The following is a 23714-nucleotide window of genomic DNA, read 5'->3' as shown; positions in this document are numbered from 1 at the left end:
GAAGGTTAGAGTGGACATTTTCAGAGCTGTTTACTTTTTGATAAACATTTCTTTGTGTTACTTGGCATTTTTATTAGAGCCAAATGGAGCTGTGTCCTTGGCTAACAAACCAAAGGGAGGTCACAGTGGCAGCCATGGCACGACATAATGCTTGAAAATCATTGAAGTTTCGTTTTCTCTCAACTCTTAAGATTTTTAAAGGCCAAGAGCCATAGGAGAATCATTCTTCTGATTTTTATTGTTACACCTGTGCCACTGAACGAGATTATTGTCATAGTCCTGCAGGCTTGTCTCCATTTAGCTTTCCTGGAAAAAATGCTAGTATTCACTTTTTTTAGGAATCTGCAGTTTGTAAAGTACTATGCTAAGTGTGGTGGGGGATCCAAAGCATTGTATGACAGTAACTAGAATGAATTATATGACAGTAACTATGGTTATATAGTTAGAATTATATAGCAGTAATTATAATGCGACATAGAATGTGACGGATGCCGTAATATTGGAAAACATGACATAACATTTCCTGCTTGTTTTACAAGCCAAAGTTAGGCATACTTCTGAAATACTGATCTCAGTGGTCACGTAAGAGTATCCTTGAATATATTGTTAGAGTTTAATAGTATCTTTAATGTTACTAAATAATCTGTCCAAGTTTGCCCTACGTGTTCCGTAGTTTTGAGTTCTGTTAACTGTCCACATGAGATCCATCAAAGGTTACATTTTAAATTTAATAGTCTTCGGATTTATGAGAGTTAAGAGTCCCTTAGGTATGTATAACTTGATGCTAAAAAATATAACAAGTTACTGATTAAATACTTGATATTATAATTCAGGTAACCTTTACAAGAATATTATTTATTTGGCAGTAACCACAGTAAATAGAAGCCTTCACCTATTTGTCCACATTAGAGTTAGGTAACATGGTGGCACCTGGAAAGCGTAGTACCCTGATCATCCCAGTTCATCCTAGAGGTCCGACTGATCTGGGGGCTGTAACACATCAGCTTTCAACATAGTACATAACATGCAAGCCATCTCTCTCTATCCCTCACTCCAAAGTCACTGTTTCCTGTGTATAATCTTTGTTACTGGTATTGGCTAAAAATGGAAAACATTATGGATTCTTGTGTACACACAAGGTTCTTGCTTTAGTAAGATGATATTGAGCAATTCAGGAGATTTAAGTAGGTATCATTCTATTAATTTGGTGGTTTGCTTTTCATTGTAAATACTGTATAAAAGATACCAAAAATGTTTGTGAAACACTTGAAAGCACAAATATGAACTTGTTTTGAACTGCATTTTATGTGTTTATTTACCTCAGCCATGACACTGGTATTTATTCTCTGATGCAGCTTGTTTCGTATAACATTTCATTTATTAGGCGAGTATTGAGTATTGAGTTCAAATAAAAAAGAGGTAGATTTGAATCCCATAACTTATAATACTGTATTTGCCGATCATTTAATAATTAACTGCATGTATTTTTTTAGTCTTAGAAGTGTGCAGTATATAATCAGATGACCATATAATTTGTCAGCCAAACTGGCCCACTTTAAAGAATGAAAGGCAGTGCTAGTAATAACTCCGTCAGGACATCAGGCATAATCAGGACCGCACTGGATGACCAGGAAAGGATGGTCACCCTACATAAGGCATCGGCATCAACTCGTCTTTTTTCTGGGAATTCTCATTAAGTTGAGCTTGCTACTACTAGCCTATACTTTAGTTTTTTTATTTTTTTCCTGCTGAATTTTTTCCCGTTGATACGGAGTGATTTGCAAGCAGCCTAGGACCCTGACCATCTCAGAGTTCTGTGGATCTCATTGTCTCCAGCTTGTGTTAGCTTAGATTCTCCCTCTTCTTTCCCCTTGAACTCCACCCAGTCCTTTCCTGGTATTTCTCCTATCAGACTTTTTTCTTCTTTTCCAAAGAATATTTTTGGCTGATAGAACAAAGCCCTTTAGCACTGATGTGCAGAAATCATTACTAGATTTGATTACATTGAAACAAAATATTTCAGAATATGTTTTCAAAAGCAGTTTTGGGCTTCTCTGAAGGACTACAGCATTGGTATTTCTGTAAGTATGATGACTTGATTTTCAAAATAACTCACATGTGACAGGGCTTTGTTCTTGGTTTATGTAGTGTGAAAAAAAAGCTTCTTAGGCATTCAGAAGTTACCAACTACAAGGCAGAGTTTTCTTCTTTTTTCTCCCTCAACATTTAATTTCAGGCTGATACTCCTTTTGTGTGTGAGGTTATTACCTGTGTGCCGCCATCTCTGTTTGATTCCAACTTAATCCTAGTAGGCAATAGAGAGGACTTTGAGAGTGTCCCTGGTGCAGGTTGCAGGGAGGAATGATGTATCCTCAGCTGTTTGCTGCTTTTCCATTGCGTGCAGTATACACAGAAGTCTCTAGCTTGGACCTGGCAGTTAGTTTTCCACTCTGCCAAAATTGTTTTAGTCAAGGGGGCCAGTGATTTCATTTTCAGTCTTCTTTGCAGCCTCCTTCTCTGTCCAAATCTCCAGGTTTAGAACTGTAAACTTTTTAGTGTTCTTTCTGCATAGGCAACTCATCTATAATTTAGCACAGAATCCATATCTCTATATCCTGACAATTCTCAAATTTATGTTTCCTGTCCAGACTGGAATTTCCAGACTCATCTATCCAGGAGTTTCCTTGGATTTGCTCTCTTTTAACACTTCAAACTTAGCACATGCACAGTGGTCTCTAGGTACTCTCCATGTTTTACCTCCATCCACTTCTCTACAGAAATCTTCCTCATTTCTGTTGCTTAAGCCAGGACCCAGATTCCTCCTTTTCAAAAGGTGCTGTTGATACTCTTCCCTAAAATTATCTTGAATTGGTCCACTGCCCTCCATCTTCACTGCCATGACCTTAGTCCATCCATACCATGTTCAGTTCTTGCCTGGGTTCCTGTAGCTTTTTCCTAGCTGGTCTCCCAGTTTCCCTTTTTGCCTCCATTTGTGGTGTAATTGAAATATATCACTTCACTACTCAACACCCTTTGTTCTCATTACATTGAGTAATTCCTTACAATCTGGTCTCTATCTTTCCAACCTCATCTTGTGCCTCCTTATATCTCCCAACTCTGGCTGATGAGTGGTCTTTGTTAAGTTCCTTAAACCCACCTTTTCCCCACCAGTCTTAATCTAGAACACTCTCCCCAATTTCTGTAGGGCTAACTTCTTCTCATCAATTAGGCCTTGACTTAAATACCATCTCCCCCTGAGTATTTATCTAGTGTAGATACTGCCATTGTTTTTCTATTTCAGCCATTTGTTTCTTTCATAGCTCTTACCACAGTTTGGATTTATTTTGTGCGTGTGTATTAAGGTCCTCATGGATAGAGATTTCATTTCTTTTGTGTGCTGTTAGATACCTAATACCTAGCACAATACCTGGCACACAGTATTTAGTAGATATTTGTTGAATGAATGAAAAGTGTGATCTTGCTGTGTCCAGTTTTGCTGTTTATATGTTTTCTTTTTGGGTTTTAGCATATTGAGTTTTCTAAATACAAAGCATGATATATAAAGAAATTCAAGACAGATCTAAAATTTCTTAGTGAGAAAGATTAAAATAGCAGACTGAAGAATAAATGGTATTAACATCCCCAGCTCAAATTCTGATTTTCAACTCAAGTTTTGCCCCCTGAATCACATCCTGGATATGAATTCACATGATAAAGATCAGTGTGATGGTTAGGAAAAGTCTATTTTTTGAAGCTAATGGAGTAACTGGTTAATATCACTCTGGTGTTTTATTACTGACTCAGTTTCTTCCATGATCCTAAAATTTATATTCAGCTTTCAACACTTTGACTTTTCTACTGCCAAGTGTTTTATGCTTCTCTCCCCACTGACACACGCACTGTTTTAAGGAGACTATCGAGGCTTGTTACCACAAAACTTCAGTCCTAACCACATAATAGTCTTTCCTATCAATCAGTAGGTCTTTCCCCCAGTTTCCCCCATTACAGTGTCACCTCCTCTGTTCCAGCAGCACTGTGTATGTCTTTAGCTCATTGAAGACATAAACCATGTGTTGCCATTGTATTCCTAGTTTCTGGTGCATAATAATTGCTCAATAAATGGTGGCTGGATAAATGTATGTGTTACCATGATAATCTCTCTAAAAACCTGGAAAATGATATTTGTGCTGTGTGGTCTATACTTCCCTCCTTTTCTGTTACACTTGCTTCTACCTTATAGTATGTTGTATTTACTGTATTTTTATTTCCATGAAAAGTTAATACTGGAGATCACTTTTTGGTAGCAAACTAATTAGGAATTTAAGATGCAAGGAGACATACTTCATGCATGTGTGTTTCAGATACGATCATTCTGTTTCAAACGACAAAGCCCTGATGGTGCTAACTGAAGAACCACTGCTCTATATTCCTCCTCCTCCTTGTCAGCCACTGATTAACACCACAGAATCTCTCAGGTGAGTGTGTAGATTATTGCAGAAATATATGAGTGGGTTCCTGTGTTTAGATTTGGAACCAAGAAAAGTACTTGTTCATATTAATTGGCTGAGAGAATGTTTGCTGGATAACCCTAGGCATATCAGTTATTGCCCAGTTTGCGTACCAACCTGATAGAGATGGGTGATGGGTCTATTTCTTGTAATAGTGCTGGGATTGTATACTTAAATATGGCTTATTTGAAAACTAGAGAATGATAATAATATAAAAATTCAGGGTGAGTGTTAGACTTGCAATTCATAGCAGAAGGTACCTTTTTTTCAAGTTAGGCAGGTAATAATTTGAGGACACGTGATCCTGGAGGCGCTTCCCCATTAGTGAACCTTTCCTTATCTACTTGTCCCGTGAGTTATTTCTTGTGATTTTAAATCCTATCCTTGAACCTCAAAACTGCTTTGCTTTTTTTGTCATAACTAGTTAGCAACTACTATAGTTAAGTAAGCATAGTCCAACGCCTTCACAACTGCTCTAAAAAAAAAATAAAGGAAGTTAACATTTGAACATTTTTATTTGCAGTGTTGGAATATCTGGATTATACTGCATCGACATTTCTTCCCTTGCTCCCACTTTTTTTCCAGAGCAGTTTTCATTCTTTTCCTTCTCCCCAAAGAGCCTAACTTTCAAAGGCTTTATAATGCGTTTGTCAGGTGTCCCATGACTTCTTAAATGCTTTCCAGTGTTTGTGTGTACTTAGCCTAAGAGCAGAAACAGGAAATATTTTTTTTTGTGGAATAACCTTTGCATCCGTTATTTATATTTGGCAGGTATTTAGCTATGGTTTTCTTTGAATTTTAAATTCATGATTGAGGAGGCTACCATATAAAAATGCTTGTGTTATTAAAAGCAACTTAACGGTAACTGTCTTAGCTTTTTTCAAATCAAAAAAAGGTATTGAATTATCAGGCACTTAGAATGCTGTTTGGATCCTTCAGCTTCATTTCCAACCAAGAGTGAGCCATTTATTTCTATGTCATATGTTTAATTAATTGAGCTGTGTTTATAGGTTAAATCATGAACTTCGAGGGTGGGTTCATAGACACGAAGTGGAAAGGACAAAATCAAGAAGATTGACGAATGATCAACAGAAAATGCACATTCTTCAGGTTTGTTTCTGGTTGCTTGCATAGTGGCAGTAAGTACATACCTATCAATAAGTACCTTAAATGTAAATGGACTGAGTGCACCACAAAAGACAGAGGGTGGCAGAATGGATAAAGAAACAAGACCCATCTATATGCTGCCTACAGTGGACTCATTTCAGACCTAAAGACATACATAGACTGAAAGTGAAGGGATGGAAAAGATATTTCGTTCAAATAATAGGCAGAAAAAAGCACGAGTAGCAGTACTCGTATCAGACAAAATAGATTTCAAAACAAAGAAAGTAACAAAGAAGGACATTACATAATGATAAAGAGATCAGTCCAACAAGAGGCTATAACAATTATAAATATCTATACACTCAACATAGGAGCATCTAAATGTGTAAAACAAATACTAGTAGAACTAAAGGGAGAAAGAGGCTGCAACTCAATCATATTAGGGGACTTTAGCACACCACTTACATCAGTAGATCAACCATACAGAAAATAAATAAGGAAACAGAGGCACAAAACAATACATTAGATCAGGTGGACTTAACAGATATATACAGAACATTCCACCTAAAAACAGTGGGATACACATTTTTCTCAAGTGCACATGGAATGTTCCCCAGAATAGACCACATATTAGGACACAAAATTAGCCTCAGTAAATTCAAAACAATTGAAATATATCAAGCATCTTTTTCTATCACAATGGTATGAAACGAGAAATAAATTACATGAAGGGAAAAAAAACCCACAAACACATGGAGGCTAAACAACATGCCTCTAAATAATCAATGTATCAATGAACAAATGAAAACAAATCAAGGAACACATGGAGCAAATGAAAACAAAAATAAAACAGTTCAAAATATGTGGGATGCCACAAAAGTGGTTCTGAGAGGGAAGTAGATAGCAGTACAGACCTATCTCCAGAAACAAGAACAATCGCAAATAAACAGTGTAAACTCATAACTAAAGAAATAGAAAAAGAAAAATAGAGAAGAATAAAACAATAGGAAAAATCAGTGATACCAAGAGCTGGTTCTTTGAGAAGATAAACAAAATAGACAGATTTATCAAGAAAAAAAGAGTACACAAATAAACCAGAAACAAGAAAGGAATTATTACATGAAGTATAACACAGAAATACAAAGTATTATTACTGAACTCTATGAAAAATTACATGCCAATAAATTGGACAACCTAGTAGAAATGGACAGATTACTAGAAAATTACACCTTCCAAGACTTACCCAGGAAGAAGCAGAAAATCTGAACAAGACCAATTACCACTACTGAAATTGAATTGGTAGTCAAAACACTCCCAACAAACAAAAGTTCAGGACCACATGGCTTCACAGCTGAATTCTACCAAACATTTAAAGAAGAGCTAAACCCATCCTTCTTAAATTATTCCCAAAGTAGAAGAGGAGGGAATATTTCCAAACCCATTCTATGAAGTCAGCATCACTCTAATAACCAAATCCAGACAAAGACACTACAAAAAAAGAAAATTATAAACCAGTATCCCTGAAGAACATAGATGAAAAAATTCTCAACAAAATAGTAGCAAACTGAATTGAAAAATACATCAACAGGATCATCCATCATGACCAAGTAGGATTTATTCCAGGGTTGAAAGGATAGTACAGTATTTATAAATCAATCAGTGTGATACACCACATTAACAAAAAGAAGGATAAAAACCATGTGATCATATCAGTAGATGCTGAAAAAGCATTTAACAAAATTCAACATCCATTCATGATAAAAACTCTCAACAAAATGGGTAGAGAGGGAACATAACTCAACATAATAAAGGCCAATACAACAAACCCACAGCTAACATCATACTCAATGGTGAAAAGCTGAAAACTTTTCCTTTAAGGTAGGAATGAGACAACTCACCACTTTTATTCAACATAGTACTGGAAGTTCTAGTAATAGCAGTCAGACAACGTGAAGAGATAAGAGGCATCCAAATTGGTAAGGAAGAAGTTAAACTGTCATTGTTTGCAGATGACATACTATATACAGAAATTCCTAAAGACTTCACCAAAAAACTTTTAGACCTAATAACTAGATTCAGCAAAGTTGCAGGATACAAAATTAATATACAGAAATATGTTGTGTTCCTACATACTAACAACAAACTAGCATAGAGAAGTCAGGAAAACAGTTCCATTTACAGTTGCATCAAACAGAATAAAATACTTAGGAATAAACCTTATCAAGGAAGTGAAAGACCTGTACTCTGAAAACCCTAAGGCACTCATGAGAGAAATTAAAGAAGACACCAATAAATGGAAATCTATCCCACGCTCATGGGTAGGAAGAATTAGTATTGTCAACATGGCCATCCTGCCCAACACAATTTACAGATTCAATGCAATCCCTATCAAAACACCAATGGCATTTTTCAATAAACTAGATAGAGAAAATAATCCTAAAATTCATGTGGAACCACAAAAGACCCCGAATAGGCAAAACAATCCTGAGAAAGAACAACAAAGCTGAGGGTATTATGCTACCTTTCATGCTACATTAATCAAAACAGTATGGTACTGGCACAAGAACAGATCCATAGATCAGTGGAACAGAGTAGAGAGCCCAGATATAAACCCATGCATATATGGTCAATTAATTTACGATAAAGGACCCATGAATATGCAGTGGGGAAAATATAGCCTCTTCAATAACTGGTGTTGGGAAAACTAGATGGCTTACATGTAAGAGAATGAAACTGGATTATTGTCTAACATCATACACAAAGTAAACTCAAAATAGATTAAAGACTTAACTATAAGATATAAAACCATTAGAAGAAAACATAGGCAAAACTCTTTTGAACATAAGCGTGAGCAATATTTTTCTTGATATGTCTCCCTGGGCAAGGGAAACAAAAAAAAAACTGAACAAGTGGGACTACATCAAACTAAAAAGCTTCTGTACAGCAAAGGACACAATCAACAGAACAAAAAAGGCAACCTACAGTATGGGAGAATATATTTGTAAGCAATTTATCCAATAAGGGGTTAACACCCAAAATACATAAAGGACTCATATGCCTCATCACCAGAAAAACAAATAACCCAACTAAAAAGTGGGCTGGGGACCTGAACAGAAATTTTCCAAAAAAGAAATACACATGGCCAACAGGCACATGAAAAGACACTCCACATTGCTAATCAATAGGGAAACGCAACTCAAAACCACAATGAGATTTCGCTTCACACCATGTAGAATGGCCACTATCTGAAAGACAAGAAATTCCAAGTGGAGAAATGGGAAGTCTCCTACATTGTTGGTGGGAGTGTAAATTGGTACAGCCACTGTGGAAAGCAGTATAGAGGTTCCTCAAAAATCTAAATACAGAAATACCATACAACCCAGCAATTCCACTTTGATAAATAACCCAAAGAAAACAAAATCTCTGATTTGAAAAGATATATGCACCCCTGTGTTTATTGCCACATTATTTACAATAGCCAAGGTATGAAAGCAATCAAAGTGTCCATCAATAGATGAATGGGTAAAGAGGTGGCACATATACACAATGGAAAACTATTCAGCTATTAAAAAAGAAAGGAATCCTGCCATTTGTCACAACATAGATGGACCTAGAGGGTATTATGCAGTTATAGCCAGGCAGGGAAAGAAAAATACCATATCATTTTATTTACTTGTAGAATCTAAAGACAAAACAAAATAAAATGAACAGAATAGCAGTAGATGCATAGACACTGAGAAAAGATTTGTGGTTACCATATGGGAGAGGTTGGGATGGATGGGGGGATGGTAAAGAAAATTAAAGGGCACAAAAATTCTCAAATATAATATAAGTTCGTCGTGGAGACAGTAGTACAGCCTGGAGAATATGGCCAGTGATTCTGTAACATGCTTCTATGTTGACAGGTAGTAACTGCTCTAGTGGGGGCGAGGATTTAATGTGTGTAACTGTTGAACTACTGTATTGTATACTTGAAACCAGTATAAGATTGTATATAAACTATACTTCAATTTTTTAAAAAGTCTTATTTCTTTCTCTTCTATCTTGGTGTATATCTTTCTCTAGTGAGCTTAGATAATGGTCAGAAATGGGGACTTCTAGCTATTACAGAAAAAGGAATGACAGGGTTTAATCTGTATCTGTCACGGGTAAAAGAAGTTCTTGGTCAGTCAGAGGAATGAGAAGGTTCTCTGCTTATGCTGTTGTCAGTAGCAAAGCTTGTAAAGAATTCTTCCGGTCCTCTTCACTGTGTAGAGAGCCTGTAACTTCTCTGCCTTGTCTTTTTTCCTCATTTCAATCTTTTCCTTACAGACACTCCTTTTGGCTACTATTTAAGGACCCAGTAGTCTAATAAGATACTCTAAATTTGATCAAACTTCGTATCTTTGAAATTTCTGTCATCTCCAAGCATTATATCCTTGACTTGGCTTGTCCCATTTCATAATTCTACCCTCTTCCTAGACTGTGAGTTACCAGAAAAGGTAAAGGGATGAATTGGTGAAAATATCTTTTAAAATGAAGGCAAAACAAACACATTTCCAGACAGACAAAAACTTAGATAATTTGTCTCCAGAAGACCTGCACTATGAGAAATAGTAAAAAATTTTTTAGACTAAGGGGAGTGATATCATATAGATGATAATAGAACCCAATTAGCAGGAAGGAAGAACACCAGAATGTGCAAATATCTGGTAATAATAAATGGCCTTAAAAAATTTTTTGTACTATCTTTATTTTATGTATGTATATTTAAATGTCTTTAAAAGACTATTATATTTTTAAATCAAAAGTCCTTTAACAGTTTGTTGTGTGGTTTATAGTTTATGTAGAAGTGAAATGTAATATAGTAAGAACACAAAGGGAGAGGGGGCAAATGGAATTATGCTCTTATAAAGTTTTTAAATTGTCCAAGTAATATTTGAAGGTAGACTGTGGTAACTGAAAGATCAGAATATAAACTCTAGAGCAGAGAAGTACAGCCAAAAAGTCAATACAGGAAATAAACATGAAATACTGAAAAATATGTATTTCAACCAAAAGAGGGCAGGAAAAGAACAAACAACAAGTAGGATAAATAGAAACTACATACTAGGTTAAGTAGACTTGACCTAGCCATATTAGTAATTAAGTGTTATGGCCTCAACACATTAATTAAAAGGGAAAGATTGTCAAACTAGATTTTTTAAAAGGGAAAACCCAACTATATACTGTTCAGAAGAAATAACATTTTAAATGTAAAAACACAGATATAAAATAAAATGGTGAAAAAGTATGTACACTGTGCAGATATTAGGCATTAGAAAGGTGGTGGAGCTATATTAATCAAAGGAGACTTTCATACACAGGATGTATTACGAGAGACAAAGAGGGAAGTTTCATAATAGTAAAAGGAGCATTGAATCAAGAGGACATAATTCTAAATGTTTTACGCCCCTAATAATAAAGCTTCAAAATACATAAAGCAAAAGAGTGACAGAACTAAAGGAAACGTGGACAAATCTACAACATGATTGGAAATTTTAATATCCTCATTTCTATGTAAACGTCTTCCTCACATTTTTGCCAATTATGCCCTTTTTCTAAATTTACAGAGCCAAAAATGCCAAAGCTCATAGCAAGTTTCTCAGAGGTTCCTTTGTTAATCGGTATAAATTGGGTAAATAGCATACCCAATTTCTCTTTGCCCAGTGTCTCTAACTGATCTTTCTTTGAAGTCTACCCACTCACTTCTGAGTCTAAGGAAAGAAGTCTGGCTTCTTTCAGTTTTCTATATTAATTTCATATATGCCAAAGTAGTAAAATCATTTAAAATTCAATAGCTATTTAATCAGTTCATTTTAAACCGTATTTTTATCAGCTAACTAATTTGTTGGTTTTATTTACTACTTAAGTTGATAAGCATGCCCGTAAATATTATTTGGGTCTACTTCTTTTTCCTGCTCTTTTCATTTTTGTTTAATACACATTTATTGAATACCTATTATATGCAAAACCTAAAACATTAGATTTTCATAAAATAAGATGCTTAACTTGTTAAAGAGCCAGAGATTGGAAGCCCTATATTTATCCCTGCATATTGGCTCCATCCACCAAACAAGATTGTTCTCTCTTCTTTTTTCCCTTTAGTATTTGTGTGTTCTTCTGTTTCAGCATTTACCTCATTGTATTGTTTCCAAATGTATGTCTTAGTTAAACTGCAAGCTTCTTGAGGGCAGAAGTCAGATATTAAATTTTATATCCCAAGTGCATGTAGCAGGCATTTTATAAAAGTTTAATTGCTGAACGATGGGGGTGTGGATACAGTAATGAACACATGCTAATAGTCTTATAATTGAACAATTACTTAAGCCACTGTTTGACAGCATAGTAGTAAGGTCACTTCCTAATGTAAAATGGGTAACATGCCCTTGATTTCTGATACCCTTACAAAAGTCTCCTGAAGATGAACTTATAAAACTGTCGGGGAATATTTCTTATACTCCCTGGCATAGTGCAAAGCAGATGCTGTGTGAAAGACAGGTTTCCAGTGTAGCATACATGGACCTACTAATGGTTCCAGATCCTGGCCAAAAGAGTCATTGGTGAAATCTCTTTAATGATGGCCTAGTCCATAGGTATGTTTATGCATGATGATCATTATATTCAACTTTTAGGCATGAGGAGCTAGTTTCATTGTGGATTTTTCATACTTCAGGAACTTTTCGTTGTGAAAATAATAATTTTAGGCAAACATAAGTTGTTATATGTTCAGTAATATTTGTGAAAATAATTATTTTAGCAAACATAAGTTATATGTTCAGTAATGTTTGTATGACCTGGTTATAAAACTTGTGGTACTTGAACTAAACTTTTGGACTACATTTTTAAACTTACAGGAAATGTTTTAAATGTCTTACTCTCCATAAGACACATTTCTCAGCCCAGAATGTGACCAAAAGGGTTCTAATTTCTGTGTTAGTGTTTAGTTCTGTGAACTTAATATGTCAGAATATTCATGAAAAGAACCATATGAATACTTCAGTGAGAGTTTAGTAAATGTAGAATCAGTCAATATAGTTGTAGTAAATGTAGAATGACTCAATTATAGAGTCATATAATTGCATTATATGACATTAAATCTTTTTTTTTTTCTTTCAGGGTGCTCTGGAACAGGGCTCAAATTCTCAGCTCATGGCTGTCCAATATACAGAAACCGCTAGTATCAGGTAGGAAAATGTGGAAGTTTTGGCCACAGAATTTAAAATACCTAGTATTTAGTAAAGTTGAAAAAAGCATGCTTCTGTCCCATATTAAACTTGTTCTCATCTGCGACTTGTATATTAGTTCACATAACTTACCCTGCTTCTGAGCAGTCATAGTAAACCCAGATAATTTCAAAAGGTTAACTCAAATCCCTTAAATACACATTTAGTTGGAGTGCTCTTTAGTCATAAGTTTGCTGTAAATCTTAAATATATATAACTCTCCTGTCCTTGATTTGCGTCTGTTGCATGAGTCAAGGGAAACAGAATATTATTTTAGGAGTGCTTGTTGTGTGCCACGTGTCCTGCTGAATGCTTTACATGCTTTACATTTTATCTTTAAATCCTTATAATAACTTAATGTGTAGATATCACAGTCCCTATTTTATATATAGAAAAACTGGCAGGTCATTTATTTATTTGAAGTCAGAGTCATTGAACCAATAAGTGTCAGACGCAGAATTCAGATCCTAGCAATTTGACTTAAAATGCATTTTTCACTATGCAACTGCTACTTAAGATTTCAAAAGGAGTGCTGAACTTAGAAGTTGAAATGTATTGACCAAAATATATCTAACTAAAAGGAGCGATAATATGGGAGGCAATACAATATCATGGTTAAGATGCAAGCTTTAAAGTTGGGCAGAGTTCAGATCATTTCCTCCACTTACCTGCTTTGTAGATTTGAGCAGGTTAACTTAATTTAAAAGTCTCCTCATCTCCAAAATTCTGGCTGCACAGAATTGATGCAATTAAGTTACATAATATATTTAAAGCACTTTACATGGTACTTAACATACTCCATAAAATATGGTGATGATGACGATGTGAGGTCATTGACAGCAGTATCACTGAGGTGAAAGGTTGGAGTCTCAGATTCTGTCTGTAGCTCTATCACAAATTTAGAGTCCACAATTTATTTAATTTAACATTTACTGAGAACCAACTGTGTGCCAGAAAGTGTATAAGGTACTGAGAATATATATAAAATATTAGTTGAAATCCATTCAGTAATTACCCTATTAACTAAAAATCATTATTAAGTAGCATTAAGCAACATATTAGCAATGATTGTTTAAACTCCTGAGATGTTGTATTATCCATAAAAATGTTTAATTCAAATATATATAACTAATAGTTCTCTGTAACCATAATATTTCATTCATTTGCTCTATATATGTTTAAAAATACATGTTTTTTGATGCATCATTATGATGGCATATTATTTCTTCACTAGTTAAAAATGCTTTTAATCTCTGTACCTTCCCTTTAAGTTTGTTGTGAACTTAAAGCTGCTCTACAAAGATAGTCGTTAAAAAAATGTTTTAAATGAATTAGAATTGAGCTCATTATTCATATATTCTGTACTTGTGAATCTGCCTCCTCATTGTAATTTATTTGTACCCCAAAATCAATATTCAGAGTGCTCTCATAGTCATTCACAAACATGCGTAGATGTCCCCAGGTGACATTTAACAAAACACTCTGCATTCCTGTTTCAGCTGTCCTACTGTAAACAAGTTCCTTTTTGAGTCTATTTCATGACAAATTTTTCACATTTTTGTGCTTTTTTGTTGGTGATTTCACTGTTTTAAATGGCGCAGCTGTAGTACCAAAGTGCTGCCTAGTGTTCATAAGTACAAGAAGGCTGTATTGCGCTATATGGAGAAAATACACACTAGATAAGCTTTCTTCAGGTCTAAGTTATAATGCTGTTGACTGTGAGTTTGGTGTTCATGATGTTCGGTGTTAAGATGTCTTTAAATAGAAACATCTAAAACAAGGTCATGCACTGACCAGTTGACAGACATGGGCCTACAGGTATCCGACCTGTATTTTCCTTAGGCGACTGGCTCAGTATTTGCTAATCCAGTGTTCACACTGACTTTCCAGAACACAACACCATGAGAATTGAGTGTATGTTCAAATATGGTCAGAAACGGCCTAGTGAGCAAATGGAATTATTTCAAAGAAAGTTCTTATTACTCATTTTTTATTTACTTGTAATTCAGTCTTTTTCTCCTTCTAAGAAAGTTTGATTGAAAACAAATGATCACGTAAGAAAGAAAACATATCATCTTTTTGGAAAAAAATGAAGCATTACTTATTAACTCTCCTCTAACCTCTGGGTGTTGTCTTACTGCTAAACAGTAAAAGACTCTGGAAATATTATTAAGATTTACATTAATATCAATTGAGTGTATATTTTGGTGATACACTGTGGTTTGAGGTATTATCATTTTAGTTATAATTTTATCAAGGCACCAGCATGGTACTTCTGTTATCTGTGACCGGCATTTGTGGAGTGACTCCTATGGCACAGGATCCATGCCTGGTGCTTTACATATAGAACACCCCTGACCCCAGTGAGATCGTGTAAGGTTATCTTCATTTATGGATGAGGAAAGGTACTCCTCCAAGGTTGATTTCCCCAGGAGCACCCAGCTGGGGAGTGGACCAGGCATTCAAAGCCAGGTCTGTCTGGTTCTAAATCCTATGCTCTTCCCACCTTTCACAGAGCCTCAGGCACGCAGTACTTCACAGATTTGGCCACAGACAGGTGAAAAATAACTTTACCTCAGACTTAATCTTTGTTATCAAAAAATCATGCAAAACCAATGCAGAAATCGGTCCTCGGATACTTTTATTATTTTTACATGCTTTGCAATGCACTTGTCTGTGTGGTACATTTTAGAGCCTCCATTCAGAAATGAGAGTTTTAGCTTTAGTGAATTGGGTCTTGTCATGTCCTCACCTTGGGCTTTTCAAAATATATTACAAAATTACTGCCAAAATGCTACTAATATTTTGGCTCAGAGAGATTCTTATACTTTACACATAGCCTTGGAATGGGAAGTGTTTCTGAGAGGATATGAATTTTCTTAGTTCAAAAAATTCTTTGCCTTTTTCTTCAGTGGGAACTCAGGGAATGAGCTACAAGTGTATTACGCTTCACCCAGAAGTTACCAAGACTTCTTTGAAGCCATCCACAGAAGGGGAGACACATTTTATGTTGTGTCATTTCGAAGGGTAAGTCCACTTTGAAAGAATAAAGGAAATATTTTTGGGCTGCTGTGTACAAGATATTGGGGTGAATACTGTGGAAGATAAAAAGATGTGAGAGACAGGAAGCAATATAGAATAAATCATGAGTGGAATAGTTTAAGTGCTAAATAACATGCTCATTTTTGAGCTGCTCAGCATTATAAAAATGAACACGGGAATGATGTCAGGCAATGAGTTTGTATTCAGAAAATATAAAATGCTTATTGACTTTTATTCTTTGTCATTTCTATCGCTATATTGTTTGTTTATAAACAAAGGAGTAGTAAAAACATAAAAATTTCTGCTTAGGCCTGTGGTGTTCCCATTGGTTATTGGAAAAGAGACTTCCCAAACATGGGCTGAAGATGAATCATGGGCTGATTAATATATGAATTGTGGGATGTTTTGATCTGTGTTCCTGAGACTTCCTTCATCAAACATTTACTCCTATTGGTGAGGAATTAGGTAATCAGTCAGCTTATGCAAAAGTAAATGTTTATATGAGCACTTTTGAGTGTTATAAGTGTTAGACTAAGCGGGAAAAAATGCATAGCTATTTACATTCCATCTACTTTTCCTGTAAAATGAAAATATATTCTTCATAGAATTGCCATATGAAGATCTGTGTTAGAGTGCTGTATGTTAAACCAGTAACACACAGGTGAATGAATTCCTGAGTAGTTTGTATCCTAGGTTTTTCTTTTTCTTTAAAAACAATTGAAGAGAGGACATGGTTGAAGTAAGCATATGACTACAAGAGAGTAAACAATTAATTCTCTTGATTATTGTCACTACTCACTACCACTGAAATTCTCTGATAATTCTTTTCCTAAGGTACAAATATCTAATACCTCAGAATTTTAAGACCAGAGAGCTTGACACTTGAGGATTAGGGAAATCAAACATTTCATATATTTTAAGTTATTAACCAAATATGCTAGGAGATTTGGGATATTTTAAGCAATGGCATCTCGTGATTTCTGCCTTTTCACAAAATTTCTTGTGCTCAGCTTGTTCTCTCAGATGTAATCGGTCTGTTTCTATACGGCACCAGCCGGAGTTCACTTTCAGCAGCAAGGGGGCAGCATAGAGCAGGGTTTCATCAAGGCTGTGAGTTGGCTGATGGAAACTTAGGTATTTGCTTTAGTGTTGACATAGTCATGTTTTAAGTGGGGGAAAAAAATAAACTTTTAAAAATGAGACCCAACACTACAAAGAAGAGACTTGATAGATGTTAAAAGGAACGTATTCAAGTAAATGTTATGGAAGTTACCAGAGAAGAATGTTTGTAACACTCAGATAGCCGAATACTTTTTCTTAGGGTCAGGATTATTTCTCCATTATTTGATCGAAACAGTATATAGTATATATTGGAAATAGCAATGGTCAGGACATGGGCTGAAGTCATGGTTAGTAATGTTTTTCTAGGGAAGAGAACAAGTATTTGTTTCAGAGAAAATAGTCCTTGTTTTAAAGAGACTGTATTTATACAAAGGAAAATGAATAGTGTTCCTTTTTAAAAAATATGCTTTACATGTCTTGCATTTGTAAAAGCTGCTTCTCATTAGTTTGCTGTAAAAAGTGCTGTTGGAAAATTATTAATAACCCTGCCCCAACCCTTTGATGTTCACAAAGAAATACTCTTTTTTTTCATTTTCAGGAAAACTGTTAGGGGTATTTCTCACATTCTGTTTGGATTTTTCATTTCCTAATTACTGATTTATCACGTCTTGGTGTTTTATATCAAGAAAAAGTAAGAATAAATGTGAACTTAATTAGATAACAGTAGTTAGAGATAACATCTTTTTCTTTTTTTTTTTTTAACAGTAGGGATAAAGTAAATTTGATCATAGTGACTATAAACTATGTCATGGGACAGGAATTTGGTTCTTAAATCCTGGATTGTTCTTTTGTTCTTGCTTAAGTGAAAATGAAATGAGTTAGGACTTTATGCTTGGTTTTCTCTACCGGTTTTCAATACAAAATATTCTAAAGTTTTATCAGAAAGATGAGAGGCATCATTTCTTGTGCAGGAAGATGTAGAATTTTTCTCCCACTTAGGTTCTTAGTTTCATCGACAGAACTTATTGTAATTGATACTGTATGATTGTGTTGGAAATTAAGAAATACAGTTGATCCTGGAACAATGGTTAGGAGCACTGACCTTGTGCAGTCCAAAATCCGCATATAACTTTGACTCCCCTAAAACTACTACGGATACCCTACAGTTGACCAGAAGCCTTACTGATAACATAGCAGTTGATGAACACATATTTTGTATGTTACATATATTGTACACTGTATTCTTACAATAAAGTAAACCAAAGAAAAGTTTATCAAGAAAATCACAGGAAGAAAGAATGCATTTACAGTACTGTATAGTATTTATTTATTTTTAATCTGCATATAAATGGACCTGTGCAGTTCAAACGCATGTTGTTCAAGGGTAAACTGTACATAGATTCTGAAAGCCCAAGGTTTTGTTTAGTTAAACCAGACATAACAAAGCCAATAAGCAAAGAAGTATTTTATCTTATAATTGGACATATATTTAACAAAATATTTTAATATCTAAAAGCGTAGAAGTAGCCATTGACTGTTGTGTACACTACTATTGAGTGAACCAACTGAAAGAAAAGGAGCAACACACAGCAGCAATTCACCGGAGAATTCCGCTTTATTAGGGAAAGGTGCTGGGTTATATAGGAAGGGGCATGGGGTGATTGAGGTGTCACTTCTACGGGGCTGGTGGCTATTGGCTAGGTGCTGGGATTAGGGGGCGAGGGGTGATTGGGCTTCAGGTGGCGCCGGCGGGAACCGAGGACCCGGAAGAGAAGCAGGAATTTCGCCATCTTATGGGTGGGGGCCCTTCATTCCCCCCTTTCTCCTCTATGGGGTTGTGGACGTTGCTTTCTCTCTGACTGCTTCCTGCTGAACAGGGGTGGAGAAGGGAGTGAGGGCTTGAGGACTGGGAAGAAAGGGTTGATAGGACTCCCCACAGTAAGGACGAGTAGATGTGGGCTTCTTCAGGTTGGAAATCAGTGAAGGTTCCCTGTAACCATAGGTCGAGGACTTGTTGATTCTAATGGTGCCAGGAGGATACGGTGCCAGAAGCCAGGCGCCTGTGGCCTTGTTTCCAGGAACGGTTTCCAGGGAGAGAGGGGTCCATCTCAGCGTGTGGTGAGAAGGTTACGTGAGGGTGAGGGATCTTCTGTGGCTAAAAGCTGGTAGTTCCTGAGTAAAAGCTGGTTGAAAGTTTGATTAGAGATTTTACCAACTTAGGATTTGATAAACTTTACAAGGCAAGAAGAGACAGGCGGAGAATGATTATTATAGGGCCTGCAATGGGCCACAGCCAGGTAAGGAAGGGGTTTGTTAGTATTGAAGAGAATGAGTTGGAGGAGTAATACTGTGGGTACCGGGAGTTACCCATGTAGTGAATGGCGCAAGACCAGTAGGGACATCCCCACAGGTGTCTGGCCATCGCCTGCAACAGGCTTGTTTTTGGTCATAGAGGGAGCAGAGGTAGGGAGAATAAAGGTAGCTGCTAGTGAGCACTTCGGGGGAGGGAGGAAAGTGGAGGTATAAAGGCTCGGAGCAGCCTTGCAGAGGGCAGTCTGATGTGGCAATGAGGGCAGTAATTTTTGTGTGTAAGTCTGTCTGACTTTGAATCACCATACAAAGGAGGCTGGGGTGGCGGGGAAGACAATAGGAATGAGGAAAAAAAACGAGAGAGCAGTAAAGGAGGAAAAAGTCATGATTTGGGTATGGATGGCAAAGGGGGTGAACGGGAGATGCGGAGTTTCAAGGGATCAGAGGGATGAGGCGTGGTAGAGTAGACAGCGTCTTGCGCTGTATCCGAAGGACTCTGGGTTGTGACCGATGGGTCTTGGGTGTCCAGAGAAGGTGGGTCCTAGGTGTTTGGTTTCAACTTCTTGTAATGGGGAAGTCATCCTTTTGATGTGATTTGCAGTGGACTATGCCCAGTCGGTGTGGGAGTTGTGGAGCCTCTAGAAGTTTAGTAATTAAGGCTGAATTAGTGATGGAATTTCCTTTTGTGGTGAGGAGGCCTCGTTCTTTCCATACTGCCGCGTGAGACAAGAGAATGTGGAATACTTATTTGGAGTCAGTGTACAGTGTGAAAGACGTGTCCTGGGCCAGAGTGCAAGCTCTGGTGGCTGCAATGAGTTCGGCCTGTTGATTGGTTGTACCGGGGGGTAGGGCTCGTGCCTCGATGACGTCTTCGAGGGAGACTACTGCGTATCCTGCGTAATGGGTGCCCTCATGTTTAAAGGAGGACCCATCAGTAAACCAGATGAGGTCGGAGTGTGAGAGGGCCCCTTCGGAGATCGTGGAGTGGCCCGGAAGGAGGTTGTGAAGGGCTTCCAGGCAATCACGCGAGGGAGTATGAGGAGAGTAGGGTAGAGGAAGAAGAGTGGCCGGATTCAGGGGCGGGCAGGGGAGGAAAGAAATGTCTTGATTTTGGAGGAAAGAGGACAGTAAGGTCAGGAGTCTGGAGGGAGGGAGAGTCAGTAAACTTTTGTAGGTTAAGAGGTCTTTTAGGTGATGTGGGGGCAGAATGGTAAGGGGCGCCCCGAATGTCAGTTTATGAGCTTCCTTCTGCAGGAGCTGTCCAGCGGCTAATGCCCGTAGGCAGGGGGCCCATCCCTGAACTGTGGGGTCTAATTGCTTGGAAAGATAAGCTACTGGGGCAAAGGATGGGCCATAATATTGGCCTAGGACGCCTAGAGCTTGACTGGACCTCTCATGAATGTATAATGAGAAGGGCTTCAACAAATCAGGAAGATGGAGACCTGGGGCTTCCACAGGGCACGACGGAGCTTAATGAGGGAGTGTCGGGGTGAGGAGGATAATGGTTCTTCAGGGGGGCCCTTGCTGAGGTCGTATAGGGGTCTTGCCAACAGGGAGAAGTTAGGGATCCATGCTCTAAAATACCCAGCCAGGCCTTGAAAGGAAAGGATTTCTGTCTTGGTTTTGACAGGCAGGTCAGAGAGGAGCCGTTTTCTGTAAAAAATCTTGGGAGGAGGGGTCCAGAGGGATAGAAAAAAATGCGTCCTTGGGATCTAGGACTGAGAAGTGGGAGGCGAGGCAGGGATCTGCGATAAGAGGGTGTATGGATTTGGGACTAAGGGATGGATAGGGACGATGGCCATGTTGATGAGGCGAAGGTCTTGGACGAGGCGGAAAGATCTGTTGGGTTTTTTTAACAGCTAATATGGGGGTATTAAACGGGGAGTGAGTGGGTCTGAGGTAATTTTTGTTTAAAAGATCTTGAATGATGGGTTGGAGGCCTATGAGGGCTGAAGTGGTCAGGGGGTATTGGGCCTGACAGATATACTGAGAGGGGTCACGTAGTTTGATAGAGGCAGGAGGACATAGAGCCACGGAGGGGCTTGTAATGTCCCAAACTTTGAGATTTACAGGGTGTATGAGGGCGGAACTGGAGCTTTCATTGGGTAGAGGGGGGTCGTCGGCTATGAGGGCCATCAGAAGGGGAGCACTGGGGGCTGTGGGAGTGGATATAGTTATGGAAACATGGAGGAGAGAAAGGATGTCCCGTCCTAGTAAAGGGATGGGACACTGGGGCATAACCAGGAAGGAGTGGGAGAAAGGTATGGGATTGTCTTGGATTGTGCATAAAAGGGGGGGGGGGTTTAATGGGAAAATCTGTTTTCCTCCTACCCCGACTATAGGAGTAATGGCAGGCGTGGTAGGGCCCCGGTATTCCCGCAGGACCGAGAAGGTGGCTCCTGTGTCTAGGAGGAAGGAGGTGGGGCGACCGTCTACTATTAAAGTAACCCTGGGCTCCTGTTTGGTGATGGAAATGGTCGGGCGGGAAGCCCCCGGGCCCCGTCAATCTTCCTCTGCCAGCCCCACTACGGCGGGCCTAGGATGGGGGTTGTTCGTCCAGCCTCCCCTTCGGGTGGCTGGGCAATCAGACCCCCAGTGGCCCTTTTTGTGGCATCCGGGGCATGGGGTGGTAGGAGGTCTGGGGGAGGGGCACGCCCTTGACCAATGTCCTTCTTTTCCGCACTTGAAACAAGCTCCGGGGGGGCCTGTCTGTAGAGGGGCGCCCAGGTTGTGGTTTTATCAGCTTGGCCAACATTTGGAAATTGGCCTGATCAGCCTTTTGTTTACGGCGTTCTTTCTCTTCCTCCCGGTTATGGAAGACTTTAAAGGCCACTGTTAGGATCTCAGTCTGTGGGTAGCCGGGCCCTGTTCTAACTTCTTGAGTTTAGCTTTAATGTCGGGGTAGCTTTGAGCCAGGAAGTATGTCATAAGGACGTGTCTCCCGTCAGGCGTTTCCGGGTCCAGGCTGGTAACTGCAATAGGGCTTGAGTGAGTCTGTCTAGGAACTCGGAGGGAGCTTCTGAAAATTGACTATTTACGAGCTGCCTTTTTCAGACCTGCTATTAAGCAGCAGGCGAAGATCTCGAGAGCGGAGACCCACGGCGGTGGGGGACTGGAGGGTTCTGGCTCAGTCTGTGGGGGAGAAACAGGTGATGGGGGCAAAGATGGGGGAGGCTCCTGGGACTTAGCTGGAGGGGGGCTGAAAGGCTCAGGCTTGATCTGCAGGGGGGTGAGGTGGGGGAGGACATGGTGGGGGAGGAAGGGGGAGGGGCTGTGGTAGGAGAGGAGGGGGAAGGGAGTGGGCGGGAGGCTTCTGCGGGGGAGATGGCTCGCAGGCTGGGAGAACTTGGGGGGGGCAGGGGGAGGAGGAGGCGGAAAGCTTGGGTATAGGGAATCTCCTTCCATTTTTTCAGGCGCTGGCAGTAGTTAAAGGATCGCGAGTGATGTCAGGATCAAGAGCTCCCCCTGCCGGCCATTGGTTGTTATTGTCTAGGGGGCATGTCGGCCAATCTTGGGAGCAGTATTTACGGGGAAGTTTTGGTTTTATATCAGGTGTCAGGGAGAGGGTGGCTAGACGCTTGAGCAGGCATTCAGGAGGTGAGCTTCCAGGGAGGGATGAGATGGCTCCCATGGCTAAAGGACAGAGAAGGAGACACACAGGGGAAGATGAACGGAGACCCTCGGACTGGGAGCAGACGGCAAGGAGACAAAGGGCGTCCCCGGTGATCCTGGGTGGTCTGCGGAAACTCGTATACGAGTTGGTTTCTTAGGAAGTGTGGGTCGTCACCCAGACTTCTCCAGGAAGGCAGAGTGCCGGAGTCCGAGGTACCTAGTGCTAGGAATTTTCGGCGGAAGGAACAGAAGGAGCGGGGGGAAGGGAGCGTTCTCATCTGCAAAGGAGTCACCCCGTTTATGGCTGTTGGAGGGGGGCCTGGGGGTCCGCCGCAGCTGTGAAGGCCTAAGGCAGGGAGAGTTCCCTCCTTGTCCCCGAGCATCAGGGCCTTGCTGGCGATCACGGTCAATGGCGCTGCGATAGCTCGGGGAAGAGCGACCCGCTCCGGGGGAAAACTTACCCAAAGGCCAAAGAGGAGTGGTGAGTGTGAGGAGCCAGCGCCGGAAAAAGAGGACGAGGGCAAGCTGCCGCTGGTGTCGGGGGAAGACGGGGCCCAGTTGGGGTGTCCCGTCTCCCGGGTTTCGGCACCAATGAAAGGAAGGGAGCGACACACAGCAGCAATTCACCGGAGAATTCCGCTTTATTAGGGAAAGGTGCTGGGTTATATAGGAAGGGGCTGGGGTGATTGTGGTGTCACTTCTACGGGGCTGGTGGCTATTGGCTAAGTGCTGGGATTACGGGGGTGAGGGGTGATTGGGGTTCAGGTGGCGCCGGCGGGAACCGAGGACGCGGAAGAGAAGCAGGAATTTCGCCATCTTATGGGTGGGG

General features: G+C 39.3%; 1 protein-coding gene across 3 annotated transcripts in view; it reads left to right on the top strand.

Annotated features, from left to right (window-relative positions):
- ATF6 (activating transcription factor 6) overlaps window positions 1–23714 on the top strand; it is a 196023-nt gene that overhangs the window by 68932 nt on the left and 103377 nt on the right. For all 3 annotated transcript variants that reach the window (XM_036922831.2, XM_036922830.2, XM_036922829.2), the window contains exons 11-14: window positions 4362–4475; window positions 5519–5618; window positions 12753–12820; window positions 15772–15886. In XM_036922831.2, coding sequence (XP_036778726.2) covers window positions 4362–4475; window positions 5519–5618; window positions 12753–12820; window positions 15772–15886 — 397 coding nt within the window. The remainder of the gene's footprint in view (window positions 1–4361; window positions 4476–5518; window positions 5619–12752; window positions 12821–15771; window positions 15887–23714) is intronic.

Source organism: Manis pentadactyla, chromosome 19 (assembly GCF_030020395.1).
Source record: "Manis pentadactyla isolate mManPen7 chromosome 19, mManPen7.hap1, whole genome shotgun sequence".
Classification (NCBI taxonomy): Eukaryota; Metazoa; Chordata; class Mammalia; order Pholidota; family Manidae; genus Manis; species Manis pentadactyla.
Note: the sequence above shows the minus strand (reverse complement) of the source record. Positions and strands in the feature narration are given on the sequence as shown.